This window comes from Octopus sinensis, linkage group LG4, assembly GCF_006345805.1.
Source record: "Octopus sinensis linkage group LG4, ASM634580v1, whole genome shotgun sequence".
Classification (NCBI taxonomy): Eukaryota; Metazoa; Mollusca; class Cephalopoda; order Octopoda; family Octopodidae; genus Octopus; species Octopus sinensis.
Window position 1 is genome coordinate 69,682,355 of NC_043000.1, and position 13,179 is coordinate 69,695,533.

General features: G+C 33.1%; 1 protein-coding gene across 1 annotated transcript; it reads left to right on the top strand.

Moving 5' to 3' along the window:
- The first annotated feature begins 1,619 nt into the window (after positions 1–1,619).
- Positions 1,620–7,072, top strand: LOC118763242. Its single transcript, XM_036502662.1, has 2 exons — positions 1,620–1,644; positions 6,514–7,072. Exons 1-2 carry the CDS (start codon positions 1,626–1,628, stop codon positions 7,050–7,052), a joined length of 558 nt encoding a protein of 185 aa, XP_036358555.1. The 5' UTR covers positions 1,620–1,625; the 3' UTR covers positions 7,053–7,072.
- The last annotated feature ends 6,107 nt before the right edge of the window (positions 7,073–13,179 follow it).

The window sequence follows — 13,179 nt, forward strand, 5'->3', positions numbered from 1 at the left end:
CCATCCATTCTTTTCAATCATCCAACATATTCTTCCATTTAGAAAACAAATGGGGCGTTATGTGGCTGTTATTACTTGCATATTGGTCAACTACATAGAGGTTTGTTTTAACTTAACCTAGAAGAACCTATCCCATCGCTGGTTGTATTTATAAGACGGGGTAAACATTCGTTAAAATTAGCATTTCCGATTTTTCAGGTATTTCTTTTAATGTCTGACTCTTTAAGCGTTATGTATTCCATCCTTTTTCTTTTCCAAATATATAACTTATTTAACTTTTCCATTATGTAACTTAATTTCACAATTAAACATTTAATATATAGTATCTCCCAAAACACAGCTCCTGCGTTACATATATAAGATGACTTTTTTATGTAATTGACTGTGTTTATCGTTTATAATTAAGTATTACTCAATCATTGTTTATGACAGAATTTCCAAGAAGAAGAGAAAAACTATTCAGAATGTATTGTAAGATTCTAGCATGCATTATTGTCTTTTAATTTCCCTTTCATAATGATTTTGCTATTCCTTCTTGACAGATATACCGATATTACCAACAGCCAGTATGTCCACAGGTACGTTCATCAACGATTTTAATCTTTTATATGTGTAGGAGAAAGGAGTGAGGATTGTGATATATGTCAAGAGCTATTAGCATAAACGAATTGAAATGGATTCAGCTGTGATTTGAAAGAATGCTATCGTCGGTTTTCAACAGCTTAACTCTTGTCGACTGATGTTTACTTCAATTCTGATATAAAAGTATTTTCTTTGTCAGGAATTTATGCAGTAAAGATTGTTTGCCAACATAACATGGCAGTCCTGATTTAGAATCAACGTTGCTGTAATTTAGCCCCATGAGACATCGTCTCCAGCTGGCTATACGACACGATCTGTGTCCTTATATTTTCGAACAAGGGAATCTAGCACCCCTACTCAGCTCAAAACAAAACCTGTGTATCGTGATTTATGGGTTATTTATCTTCATCAGCACAAAATAATTGTTCGGCAGAATAATTGTTCTGTGCTGATGAAGAAAAATAACCCAGAAATGACCTTAAAAAGTTTAGAAAGAGTTGCCTGTACATATGTTAATTAGGATTTGAAGAAGAAAATTGGATTGTCTACGAGATAGAAGTTTAATCAAATTCAGTATGGTGTATTTCACTTTTTCTACAGGAAACTATAGTTATTATCTGACACTGGTAGGCTCTTTAGACATTTTGAAGACATTATATGGAAGACATTATATGGAAGACATTATATTGCAGTATAATTGAAAATATACATAGTTAAAAGAAAATGTATTACCAGTGTCTGAAAATCTATACACTGCAATGCTATTGCATTTCATTTTAAAGGAATGCAACTAATGAAGATTGAAACAGGAGACTGAGAAATAGTTGTTCCAGTAGTCAATACAATGTGATCCCAAATGAACTTCAATACCAAATGGTTTCCATGGCTTCAAACCTGATCAATATTAAAAACATGTACATTTATGATTAAAAACGAGCAAATGAGAAAAGAAGAAAAACAGTTTAAAACAGAGTTTTAAATATTCTTGATATAAACGTAATATTTTGTTTTATTTTCTTTCAGTTTCCGCAGCAACGGAGCCAATGCTAAGAGACGAAAGAAGTAAGTAGATATAACCTTGGGTACTTAAATAGTGCCATACAATGAAAGAGAAAGGTCGATGAATATATATATATATATACAGACATATAAATATATAAAAAATCTTGCACAATAAATATTTAAACGTATATATATATATAATATATAATATATATATATATATATATATATATATATATAGTATATATATATATATTATATATATGTGTATATATATATATATGATATATATATATATATATATATATAATATATATATTATATATATATATATATATATATATATATTATATATGTATGTATAAAGTGATTAATAGAGAAAGAGAAAGAGGATGGAGGGATGAGAAAGAAAAGAGAAAAAAAGGGAAATGTAAACAGCCAAAATGGCAATGTTAGTAAAAACAACATTGGTTTGAGACAGTAAGCATTAAAACTACGCATATCTACACGTGAGACTGTGTTGTTAATAATCGTTCTTAACTACGCACAATCTCTGTCGCTCCCATTCCTCACTCATACACATGTGCTCATACACATATTCAGATACAATGACTCGCGAACACATTCGCATGTGTAGTCATAAAACACATTCTTAGATAAACAATACATATATACATAATGCACATACACAAACACATACATACACACAAACATACATACATTGTATATATTATTGTAGTAATGTAATCGTCTAAAAGTTAACGCTATTATTCAGTCTAAAGTAATGTTGTAATCATCTCTGACATTATCACTGGTCTCCGAACGAATGTCATGCTCCATTTCATAGCTCTGGCTAGATAGCGTAGATACCAGTGTTTTTATAGAACTAACCAAATATTTAGATTGACCAAGAGTTGTCGACCTCGACCAAGAGTTATCGACCTCACTACACATGACGTTTTTTTTCTGCTCATTTGAAAACTTGTAAAAAGTAATTCTGAGAAGGAGATTATTCGCGTCCGTCAGACTGTTGGAAACAGCCAACCATTTGTTTTTGAAAAATGAAGAGGCGGCTCATTGGATATTTTAGACCTAGATACACTGTGTGTGGTAAAAGGTGAGATGCCAAGGTCAGAAGTCCTTGATTATAAATTTGCACTATCAGAGTTGATCTTCAACTACACAAAAGCTATTTGAAGGAGTTTATGATCTGTTAGAACTAGTAGCCAAATGTCTCTCAAATTACACCCTTCCATCTTCAGAAATTATATATTCGATACTATAATGCCAAGTACATGATGACTGCATAGGAATGCAGTAGTCATTACTGAAAAACTTCTGATCATAGATCAACTCACTTATTCAAACGATGAGAAATTTATTGTAAAACTGTTGACCATTTAGGTCATCCCGATACTGAGATGTCGTCCTTGTGTCTTCCACTTGTATTTATTATATTCTTCTCACGGCAGGCATTCATAAATGTTATGATTTGAACAGTCCTGTATACCATATAAGACTTTATCTGACATTAGTTCTCTGCACGCTTGACTCACAGTATTCTTATCTTCCTCGGAATTTGGCATACTCACTTGAATTGTAAGAATATACTAGTAGAAATTGCACCCTTTCGAACAGAAGATATCCGATTTGAGCAAAGATGATTTTGATTTTACAGTTCGGCTTACTCTTTCTTTCTAAGTAATTACTCATTGAGTAAAGAATTACTCACTCAGTAATCTTTTTTGTCACTAAGTTTTAACAATCAAAAATAAGATATAGGAATGTGTTTAGATACCAAATTTGAATTGTCTGACAAGAATACTTTCATGAACAATACAACAAAGTCGCTTTCACGATGAACTTCCGTAAAAGACAGTAAAGCTCTGTATCTTAACAAACTATATTACTCAAGTTACAACAGCTTTTTATCATCATTACCATCCCTTTGTGTTATCCGCAAATCTCTAAACCATGCAAACTTGCAATTTTCCATCTCTCATTGAAAAAGCCAAGAAAAGCTGAAAAAGCATCAATGAAACTATCTAAGTATTTATCGCTACGTTCTGAGAGGCCGTTACTCGAAAATATGCAAACATCTACGATTATTAATCGAAGAATATAGATAATCATTACCTATTTGTAGGGGAACATATACAATAACAACAAGCAACGTCAGCAACACACCCACCCTCTTTCTCTCTCTCTCTCTCTGATAGATATTGCCGTGTCTTGGTTGATAAGTTCCTTCCCTTAATTGTCAAAACACATATACACTAATACAATCTGATAATTCTAAGAGCAGTGAAATTACAGAAAGTTAGAATTGGTTCTTGTATTTACAGTACTGCAGTTAAGTTAGTACAAAGAAAATGATACATCACTAAAGAGATATTTTAGATTCAATAAGAAGACTTCTTGTGATATAACTTTTTTGGAATTGCTCCATAAGTGTTATTTATTCTTTAGTTCTTTTATATAAAAAGACGTGTTGGAAAGTGGTACAGAGGATAAGAGAGTTGGTCGGAGGAAAGGAAGAAAGGGTGAAAGCCGTAAATGGAAATTTGTCGAAAGGAAGTGAGGATGTACGAAGGCTGTGGGCAGAGTATTTTTTAGTGACCTGTTAAATGTGGAGGATTTTAGTGAGGCAAATAGGAGGAGAGAGGAGAGTGCCTGTTGTTGGGGAATGGAATTACGGTACAATTGGAAGAGAGGAGGTGAGGGAATCCTTGCGGAAGATGGCAAACCGGAAGACACCAGGTATAGATGGGTGTACAGTAGAATGCCCACAGAAAAGAGGAGTGAGAGTGGTTGAATGGTTAATGGGGCTTATGAATGTTTGTTATATGGTTGGAAGAGTACCAAAGGAGTGCTGCAGTGCCTGTATAGTGCCACTGTATAAGGGAAAATGGGATAAATGTGAGTGTGGAAATTTTAGGGGTATAAGTCTGCTGTGTGTGGTTGTTAAACTGTATGGGAGAATTCTGATTGTTAGGGTGAGGAACCAGCCAGAGAGTGTACTATGGGAGAAGAAGTACAGTTTTAGGAATGGAAGTCGGTGTATAGATCAAATATTTATAGTAAGACATATGTGTGAGAAGTTTTTGGCAAAAAAGAGGGAAGTGTATTGGACCTATATGGACCTAGAAAAGGTATATGACCGACTGCATACATTTGTAAATGATGACATAACTTACACACTCAAGAATAGCACACGTTTCACGTTCGGCTGTAGTCTTTTCTGTTGTATTCAGGGCTTATGAAAAGAACGATATAGATATCCTTCTTTGGCTTAGCTCACTTCCTAAAACATTTTTGTGCTTCTGCTTCTTTCAAGAGTGGAATAAATGTCACCAGTGCCACATGAAAATATTCCCCGTATACATTCGGCCATTCCTTTTGGAAGCAAACATTTATTTTTATGAACATATGCTTTGCTTTTACAAACTGAAGTTTTCATATTAGTAGAGGGACTAAAAGCCCACGAGTATTTCTTGTCCTTGCTTTCTCTATGCACAATATTTGAAAAGTCTCCTGTGGTGGTTTTAACTTGTATATGTTTCTAAACATGTGTTCTTAATTTTATATTCAAGAGTAAATAATTTCGTCTGTTTAGTATTTGTTTTTAATTCCTCTTCGTTGTTATTGTGTTCTCCATGCATGTCACAAGGATCAGTTGTTATCGAAATACGAATATGTCTATTATACGTTTTATTCTTGAGAAAATTTCTTCACAAAATATTCAGATATAGTTATGGTATTATTACATATAACATTGAGCTCTTTGAACTAGTAGATTCTCCCCAAAGACTCAAGTGTAATTAAATAATAGCTGTCTTGGATTAAGTAGATTTTAATGATATTGTTTTTACATGACTCCTACAGATAAAAAGGAACGCGATTGTAAAGAAATATGTATCTAACTTTAATATTACTAAAAGAGGTTTATTTTCGACACTTGCGACAATATATTATGCCTGGCACTTGCACTATTTTGAGAACAAGTTTCAATCTTTGGCAGAAGGAACTATTTATTACATTACATTGAAGTTAAAATTAAAATGGGTGGCATTTTCCCACGTAAAATGTTGATGTGAAGCCAGTGAAATGATAGATATATCTGGGAACCAGTATCAAATTTTGAAGTCCGAATCGATTAGAGATTTTGTTGAAATAGAGTTGATTTAGTATTTCATGCTTGTATGACACTTCTCGGGAAAGATTGATGTAAGGATATTTTACAGTGTCAATGGTCATTTAATTCTTAACTTCTTTCATCTTCTCTTCTCTCTGGGCGATTGTAGATATTGTATTTTGCTATGATGTACAAAGAAATAATTTAACCTAGCGAATCTGCTTATGCTGTTTATGACAGTATGAGCACACATACATATTTATATATGTAAATATGTGTGCATATGTATATAGACAGACAGACAAATAGATAGATAGATAGATAGATAGATAGATAGATAGATAGATAGATAGATAGATATATAGATAGATAGATAGATAGATAGATAGATAGATAGATAGATAGATAGATAGATAGATAGATAGATAGATAGATAGAAAGATTTGATTTCACGTTCTAAAATATAAGGTCAGGGGATAATGATTAAGAATCAAATACCATAGTATTTCCACGATACTATCTTACAATAAAATGGCTGTTACGTTGCTATTTCATCTAGAGATAGCGTCGGGAAGATGAACACAAAACTGTTTTGTTTAGGAAAAACTTTAAAATAAAAGAAAATATGATGGAAAGTATTCTATCCTCACAGATTTTTAAGATTAAATACCTGTGCATAGAACCTTTATCTCAGTATATAGATATCACTGCTGATATTAAAACTATTAAATCTTTATGCATGTTTTACTTCTGATGTTTTACCTTTTTCTAATATATAACAATTTTCTTTACAGATGCTGTTTGTTTTGGTTACGATTTGTTATCGATAGGAGCACTCCGAGGTAAAATGATCAATCAGTTCATAAGGATTCTTCTCCCGTATACTGGATATGGAGCTTTCGAAATCGTAGCACTTCCATATTGCCCACAGACTTTCAGCATTCCACTCACCCCAATACACTCAGAAACTAAACTGAATGTAACTAACACTGCTAAAAACGTTTCTAATCTTGAAGCCGTTATCTCCAAAATGTCTCAGACGATACAATCAAAACTAGATTTAAATAATAGGAGTACTGATCATTTCAACGTTATTATTTATTTTGACTCATCTGTAAATATTATCACACCTAATATCATTGAAGAAATCGGTAAATTGAGAAAACTTAATTGTAAAATATTTTTAGTCAATATTGGATATAATCTTATGCCACAACATCTCATATTAAAATCTTTAAATTGTCATATACTTCAAGTCCCAACATACGAAGACATGTTAATCAAGGCCAGAAATACACCATTTTATTTTAGACCATTACTAAATCTATCTTAATAAATATTCATAATTGATAATAATGCTATTAATATCTCATTGCTCGTTAAGGCAGCGAGCTGGCAGAATCGTTTGTACTCCGGGCAAAATGCTTAACGGCATCTCGTCCGTCTTTACGTTCTGACTTCAAATTGCGTCAAGGTCGACTTTACCTTTCATCCCTTCGAAGTCGATAAAATAAGTACCAATTGAGCACTTGGGTCGATATAATCGATTTACCCCCTCCCCCCAAACTTGATGGACTTGTGTCCCAATTTGAAATTAATATTTCAATTTTACATACATACACCACAAAAAACACGCGCACGCATATATTGTAATTAGACGTAACATAGGCGAATCACGTGTATGTAGTTTGCATGGCGACTTCTCTACTCATTACAGCAAAAATGTTCTGCAAATTTTATCTGTCGAAATAGTATATATAAATTTTTTCTTTATTAAATTATAATTATCACTTCCTACTTAAATCATATGAAAACCACAAATAACTTCAATTCAACCATCAAAAGATACTTTACCTCAGTATTGTGTGATCTAAGGCAGCAATTTCACTGAATTTTGATGTTAATACCTTGAGACAATTCCGTGAATAGGAAAACTAAGTACATAAATGCATGTGTGTGTGTGTGTGTGTGTGTGTGTGTGTGTGTGTGTGTGTGTGTGTGTGTGTGTGTGTGTGTGTGCGTGCGTGCGTGTCTGCGTGTGGGTCTGCACAGGTCTGTCTCATTTACCTGTAGCATGAAAATAGGTAAAAAATAATATTTGCGATATGTGTAATTTCTACTGAAAAAAGATATAAACTACTTTGACTCCGTGCATATATATATATATATATATATATATATATATATATATATATATAGAGAGAGAGAGAGAGAGAGAGAGAGAGAGTGAGAGAGAGAGAGAGAGAGAGAGAGAGAGAGATGCATATATGTGTGTGTGTGTGCGTAGATGTATATATATATAAATACACAAACACTTACACACACACTCACACGTACAGTGTACCGAACTGATGCATTTTACCTTGCGTGGGCTTTGTCAATAACGCGTACTCGCGAGTCGCATGCCTATACAGTGAATAATACATTCACCGATATTGCGCATAGTCTCCGGGGTTAATAAAAACTCGGTATCTGTAATCGAAACCGCATTAAACTGACTGTTTAATATCATATACTGTTGACAGACACGATGCTGTGGTTTTTGTCAAAGATAAATATTTTTCATAGACATGCTATATTAAAAACTCAAATTTACACACGTATCTATGTGTGAGTGCGTGTGTGTGAGTGTGTGTGTGTGTGTGCGTGTGTGTGTGAGTGTTTGTTGTGCGTGTGTGTTTGTGTGTATGCGTATGTGTGTATGTGTGCGTGTATCATCATTATACGTTAAAGTAACTTTTTATCATATTCTAGAGTTCAAACAAGCAGTGTATTTTATTCATCTAGCAATTTTGATGACAGAATTAGCAGAAAACATTTGCTATTAACTGCAAGCTACGTGGTCGCGCGGCAAGTGGTAAACATGTGGTTCGGCTAACTTAGTGTTATTTTTTCTCTTATTTCCCGTCTAACGCTGTTCTAGAAAATGTTACACACACACACACACACACACAGATATATATGCAGATGTCAGTATTTTATATAAAAGTCTACTTCAACAATAAAATATATTATTTTCATTGCTTGAATTGATCTTTGTCATTTATTAGAAGTTTATTTATTTATGTATTATTCTTTATTCATATGGATGCCAAACAATTATATACGTTCAAAACATTAATAAAATAATGGAATGTATTCTTTCATCCAGTTTTTAATACATACACTTATATGAATCGTGTTTACAAATAAAATAAAAGTATCTCTACATAGAGTTTATGCATCTTATTAGAGGCTGGCGATTTCGTGAATCATAACTGAGTTCCACGTTGGCGACAACTGGACAGTATCTAAGTAAATATATTCGTATGCAATCGAATTATGTTCTGTCATTGAGATTTGGTCGCTATAAGAAGAGAAGTTAGATAATGTGTAAGACATATATCTATGTAATTGTTCTACGTAGTATACATGATTTACAAAACTATTTATATACAAAAAAAAAGATGATTTATTTCCTTTTTTTCCAGTAATAAATTCGTGAATCACAAAACAATGAATGTGGTTGAGAAATTTTTTTTTTTAATAAACATAATTACTTCAAGACCAAAATCAATCTTTACAAACGCAGATGAGAAACTGGAAACTCACAGACACTAAATTTGAAAGTAACGGGGCTATGAGAGAAACTAAAGAAGACACTGCTAATAGAACATTCAACAAATACACTCAACTTAATAACCTGTATTCTCAATTATCTATTTAGTTAAGCACCAAACACAGTTTACGTTTGAATAATATGAAGACCAACTAAGGGTAGTAAGCTACGAAATTCACCCGGTACAATTTCAGTCTTGATGAAAGTTGATTTTGTTTTTTTTTTGTTTTTAATATGTAACCATTTTTCAGAGTATTGCAAATCCATAATATGGGAAATATACTATTAATCAACTAGAATTTGGAAACTCATGTTGGAAACTCTTCATATATACTTAACTACAAACATAAAGAATTGCCTGAATTTTTCATTAATCTCAAAAAACTCATAGTTTGAGTTACAGACTTTTACAATTACTTGTTTTCTTTGTCTTATAGTTTTTAGATGCAATTATTATATTCAATCTCATGTTAATATACCAGTATATTTTGCACGTAAGGCTTTTAATATCCGTCCATCCTTTTTACAATTTAATATTCTTTTTTCTTAATTCAAATTTCTTAATAATTAAATTTTTTTCCCGTTCTTTTATCCAATAATACATTTTTAATGTTGTTTCTTTCCTTTTTTCATTTGGAAATGTATTTTGCAAATTTTTCTTTCCTTTGGTTTTGCATATTTCAATTTAATGATCTTAATTTGTTTTACATTGGTTAACTTCATAATGTTTTCATTTTCATTTTCATTTTTTACTCTTTTCTGTAGAATGCCAAAATCATAATTATTTCCACTGTGAGTTCTCACACAGGCGATGCAAGAGACTCGACATCAAACAGAATATATTGTTGGACGCTTCACAGATTTATAACGACAGTTATATTTGGAAATGAAAGAAAAATTTCAAACTAATTATCATCCAACATTTACATTTGCTTCTTTACATTCTGAGTTCAAATTTTGGTGGGATGGGCTTTACATTTCATCTCATTATAAAATACCAGGAATTGATTCGATTGACCATATTCCTTTAATATGAAATATTGATAGTATTCAAGTTTGGTAATTTTTTATTCAGATTTCTATTTGAAATAATTCGATAAATGAAAAATGGCGATCTCGAAAACACAACATACACTATACATCTAGGGAACCTATTCGCAGTCACTCGGCTTGCTAATAATCTCAACTGAATATTCTTCAGAATCACATCCTACATTTCTTACAAATGAAAAGATATATTTGGTAATATATTGTGCTTGCAGACAATAAGTCATAGGTTTGGCCAATAAGGGACTAAACAAGAACAACGTCCACGATTCTTAAGATTTACATACCGCCATCATTTAGATTCTAGTCATTATACTGAATTATGATGATTCCGACAAACCATCTGTTCCATTAGCTTTCATTTTTCACTATTTCATTGATATTTTTGTATTTTTGTACTAAGAAGTTAATATAATGTTTCATGTACGGAAGTGTAGTACTGAAATTCATTTCACAACCATGTCACCCTAGTAAACAACATCTTGTGCCATAGTATACAGTGAACCAAAGATTTGTGACAGAAATTTGGTTCACGGAAGTCGTATGGACGCCGTTGGATGGATGTGCACGCGTCTGTACGAGTCAAACGAAAAACTGTGGTATTTCGGTTCGCTTTGATTGCCTCTTTTTTCGTCCATCACACTTTAACATTTGGCCCTTTCGTCGGTCCATAAAATAGGCACGAGAAAAATTACTGGGACGACTGAAGTCGATTAAAATCTTTTATGTGGTATCCCAGCCGGACTACATTCAAATGGCTCGATATTTCCCCATTTCCATCTACTCTTGGTTATTGGTAGGCATGCATCTAAGTGTGGATTATTGGAATACAGTTTTAACAATGGACAATATGAAAAGTGTGCTATTGCATCAGAATCTGTTATTTAGTATTACGGTTATTACGGTTATTTAGTATTACGGTTCAGAAAACTGATGCCGCAAGTGCTGTTAAGTGCAAGTGTCCCTGAAGCTCATATAGGTTGCATTCGAAATTATCTGTCATCGTTTGATACATGTATCTTAGCAGACACCTTCTGTCGACTATCAATAATCTTATATACTACTGATCGTGAAATTAGGCTTTCTTCTAAGATCGTGTATTGTAAAGAAGTACAAAAAACATCTATCTAGTCATAATACGAGTTCCCTTTTGTTTAAGGTATCATCATTTTATTTAAGGTAATACAATTTCTGTACGTTACATAATATGCATACAAACCACACACCATCCGCACGCACACTATTCCCCCCCACACACAAAACACAGACACACACGCACACAAAAGGCAGACATACACGCGCACAAAACGCAGACATACACGCACACAGACACACACGCACACAAAAGGCAGACATACACGCGCACAAAACGCAGACATACACGCACACAGAATCGGATAGTTTCAGTGATAGAAGAATACAACTCACTAGTGTCTTGTATATTATAATATAACTTCTAAGTATCCCTTGTTTTTCATTTACATTTCTCTTCAGAAATAAAACGTTCTCACCATCAGCGGTCTGTTCATGACAATGTTGGGTCATTTTACGAAAATACATTATACACAATAGCTCTTCATTTTTTAAAGCAGTTTTATATAACAACTTGCTATTTCATACACAAGATCTCTATTTGTTTTCTTTTTTACTTGTTTCGGTCATCAGGCTGCGGCTATGCCTTGGCGAATCGACTCCAGTACCTATTTTTTCAATCCTATATCGGTATGTTTTGCCAAACCGCTAGCTTACGAAGATGTAAATACATCAACACCCGTTGTCAAGCGGTGCTAAGAGACAAACAAGGGCCCAAAGACACATAAACACACACACACACACACACACACACACACACACAACACACACATACATACATACATACATAAACACACACATATTGAACTTCTTTCAGTTTCCGTCTACCAAATTCAATCACGAAACTGGTCGGCCCGAGGCTACAGTAAAAGACACGCATGCAAGGTGCTAAGAACCATGTGGGTTCAGACATATTTGCGTCTATGCACGAACATACACTCATAATGAGCCTCGAACTCGTGACACTCCGGTTATCTCCAATGTCTGTTGCTCTACCGACTGAGCTTGCAAAGAGGTATTTCTTCCTTCAGTTTTGACGAAAGAGTTTGAAAATTAAACTGATATTCTAGGTTTGTTAGCTCCTAGTAAAGAAACAAATCCCACCCATCATCGATGCATAAGTAAATAGTGATTTTACAGTTTGTTTGCTAAAAAGAAAGAGAAAAAAAGAAAGGAAATACATTTTGAGATGTGTGGTCCGTATTTTTTTTAAAGTTTTAATGTCAGATATGATGTAAATTTCATATCTACTCCATTCAAGCTATTTTTTGATGGCATAATTTTATCGTATTTGTATGTATCACCAAATAAATGGCGCGCAATTGCTTGGTGTAGGCTTTTGAGGTCGGTTTCGGGAAAAAATATTTCAAAATATGCAAAAGCATATTTCTACGTAAATGCATTTATTTTAATATTTTATAATAAATTATACCAAAACTATATTCAGTGAGTTATCCCTTTGAATTAAATATTAGCTAATTTTCCATGTAGCAGTTGTCTTATTAGAATTTTGATGACTTTGGGAATCTAATCTACATTCAGATTTCGATTCCTACTTAAAAGCGTTGGTTGAGACTAGACCAACCCAAGCAGGCATGGAGTCTAATTGTGTTCCTACTGCAGTCATAGATTTTAATTATATTGTTTAGAATTCTATGTATCATCCCATGAAACTGTTTTTTTGTTATGATGTGATGTATTCATTCATCTATTAAAAAAATAC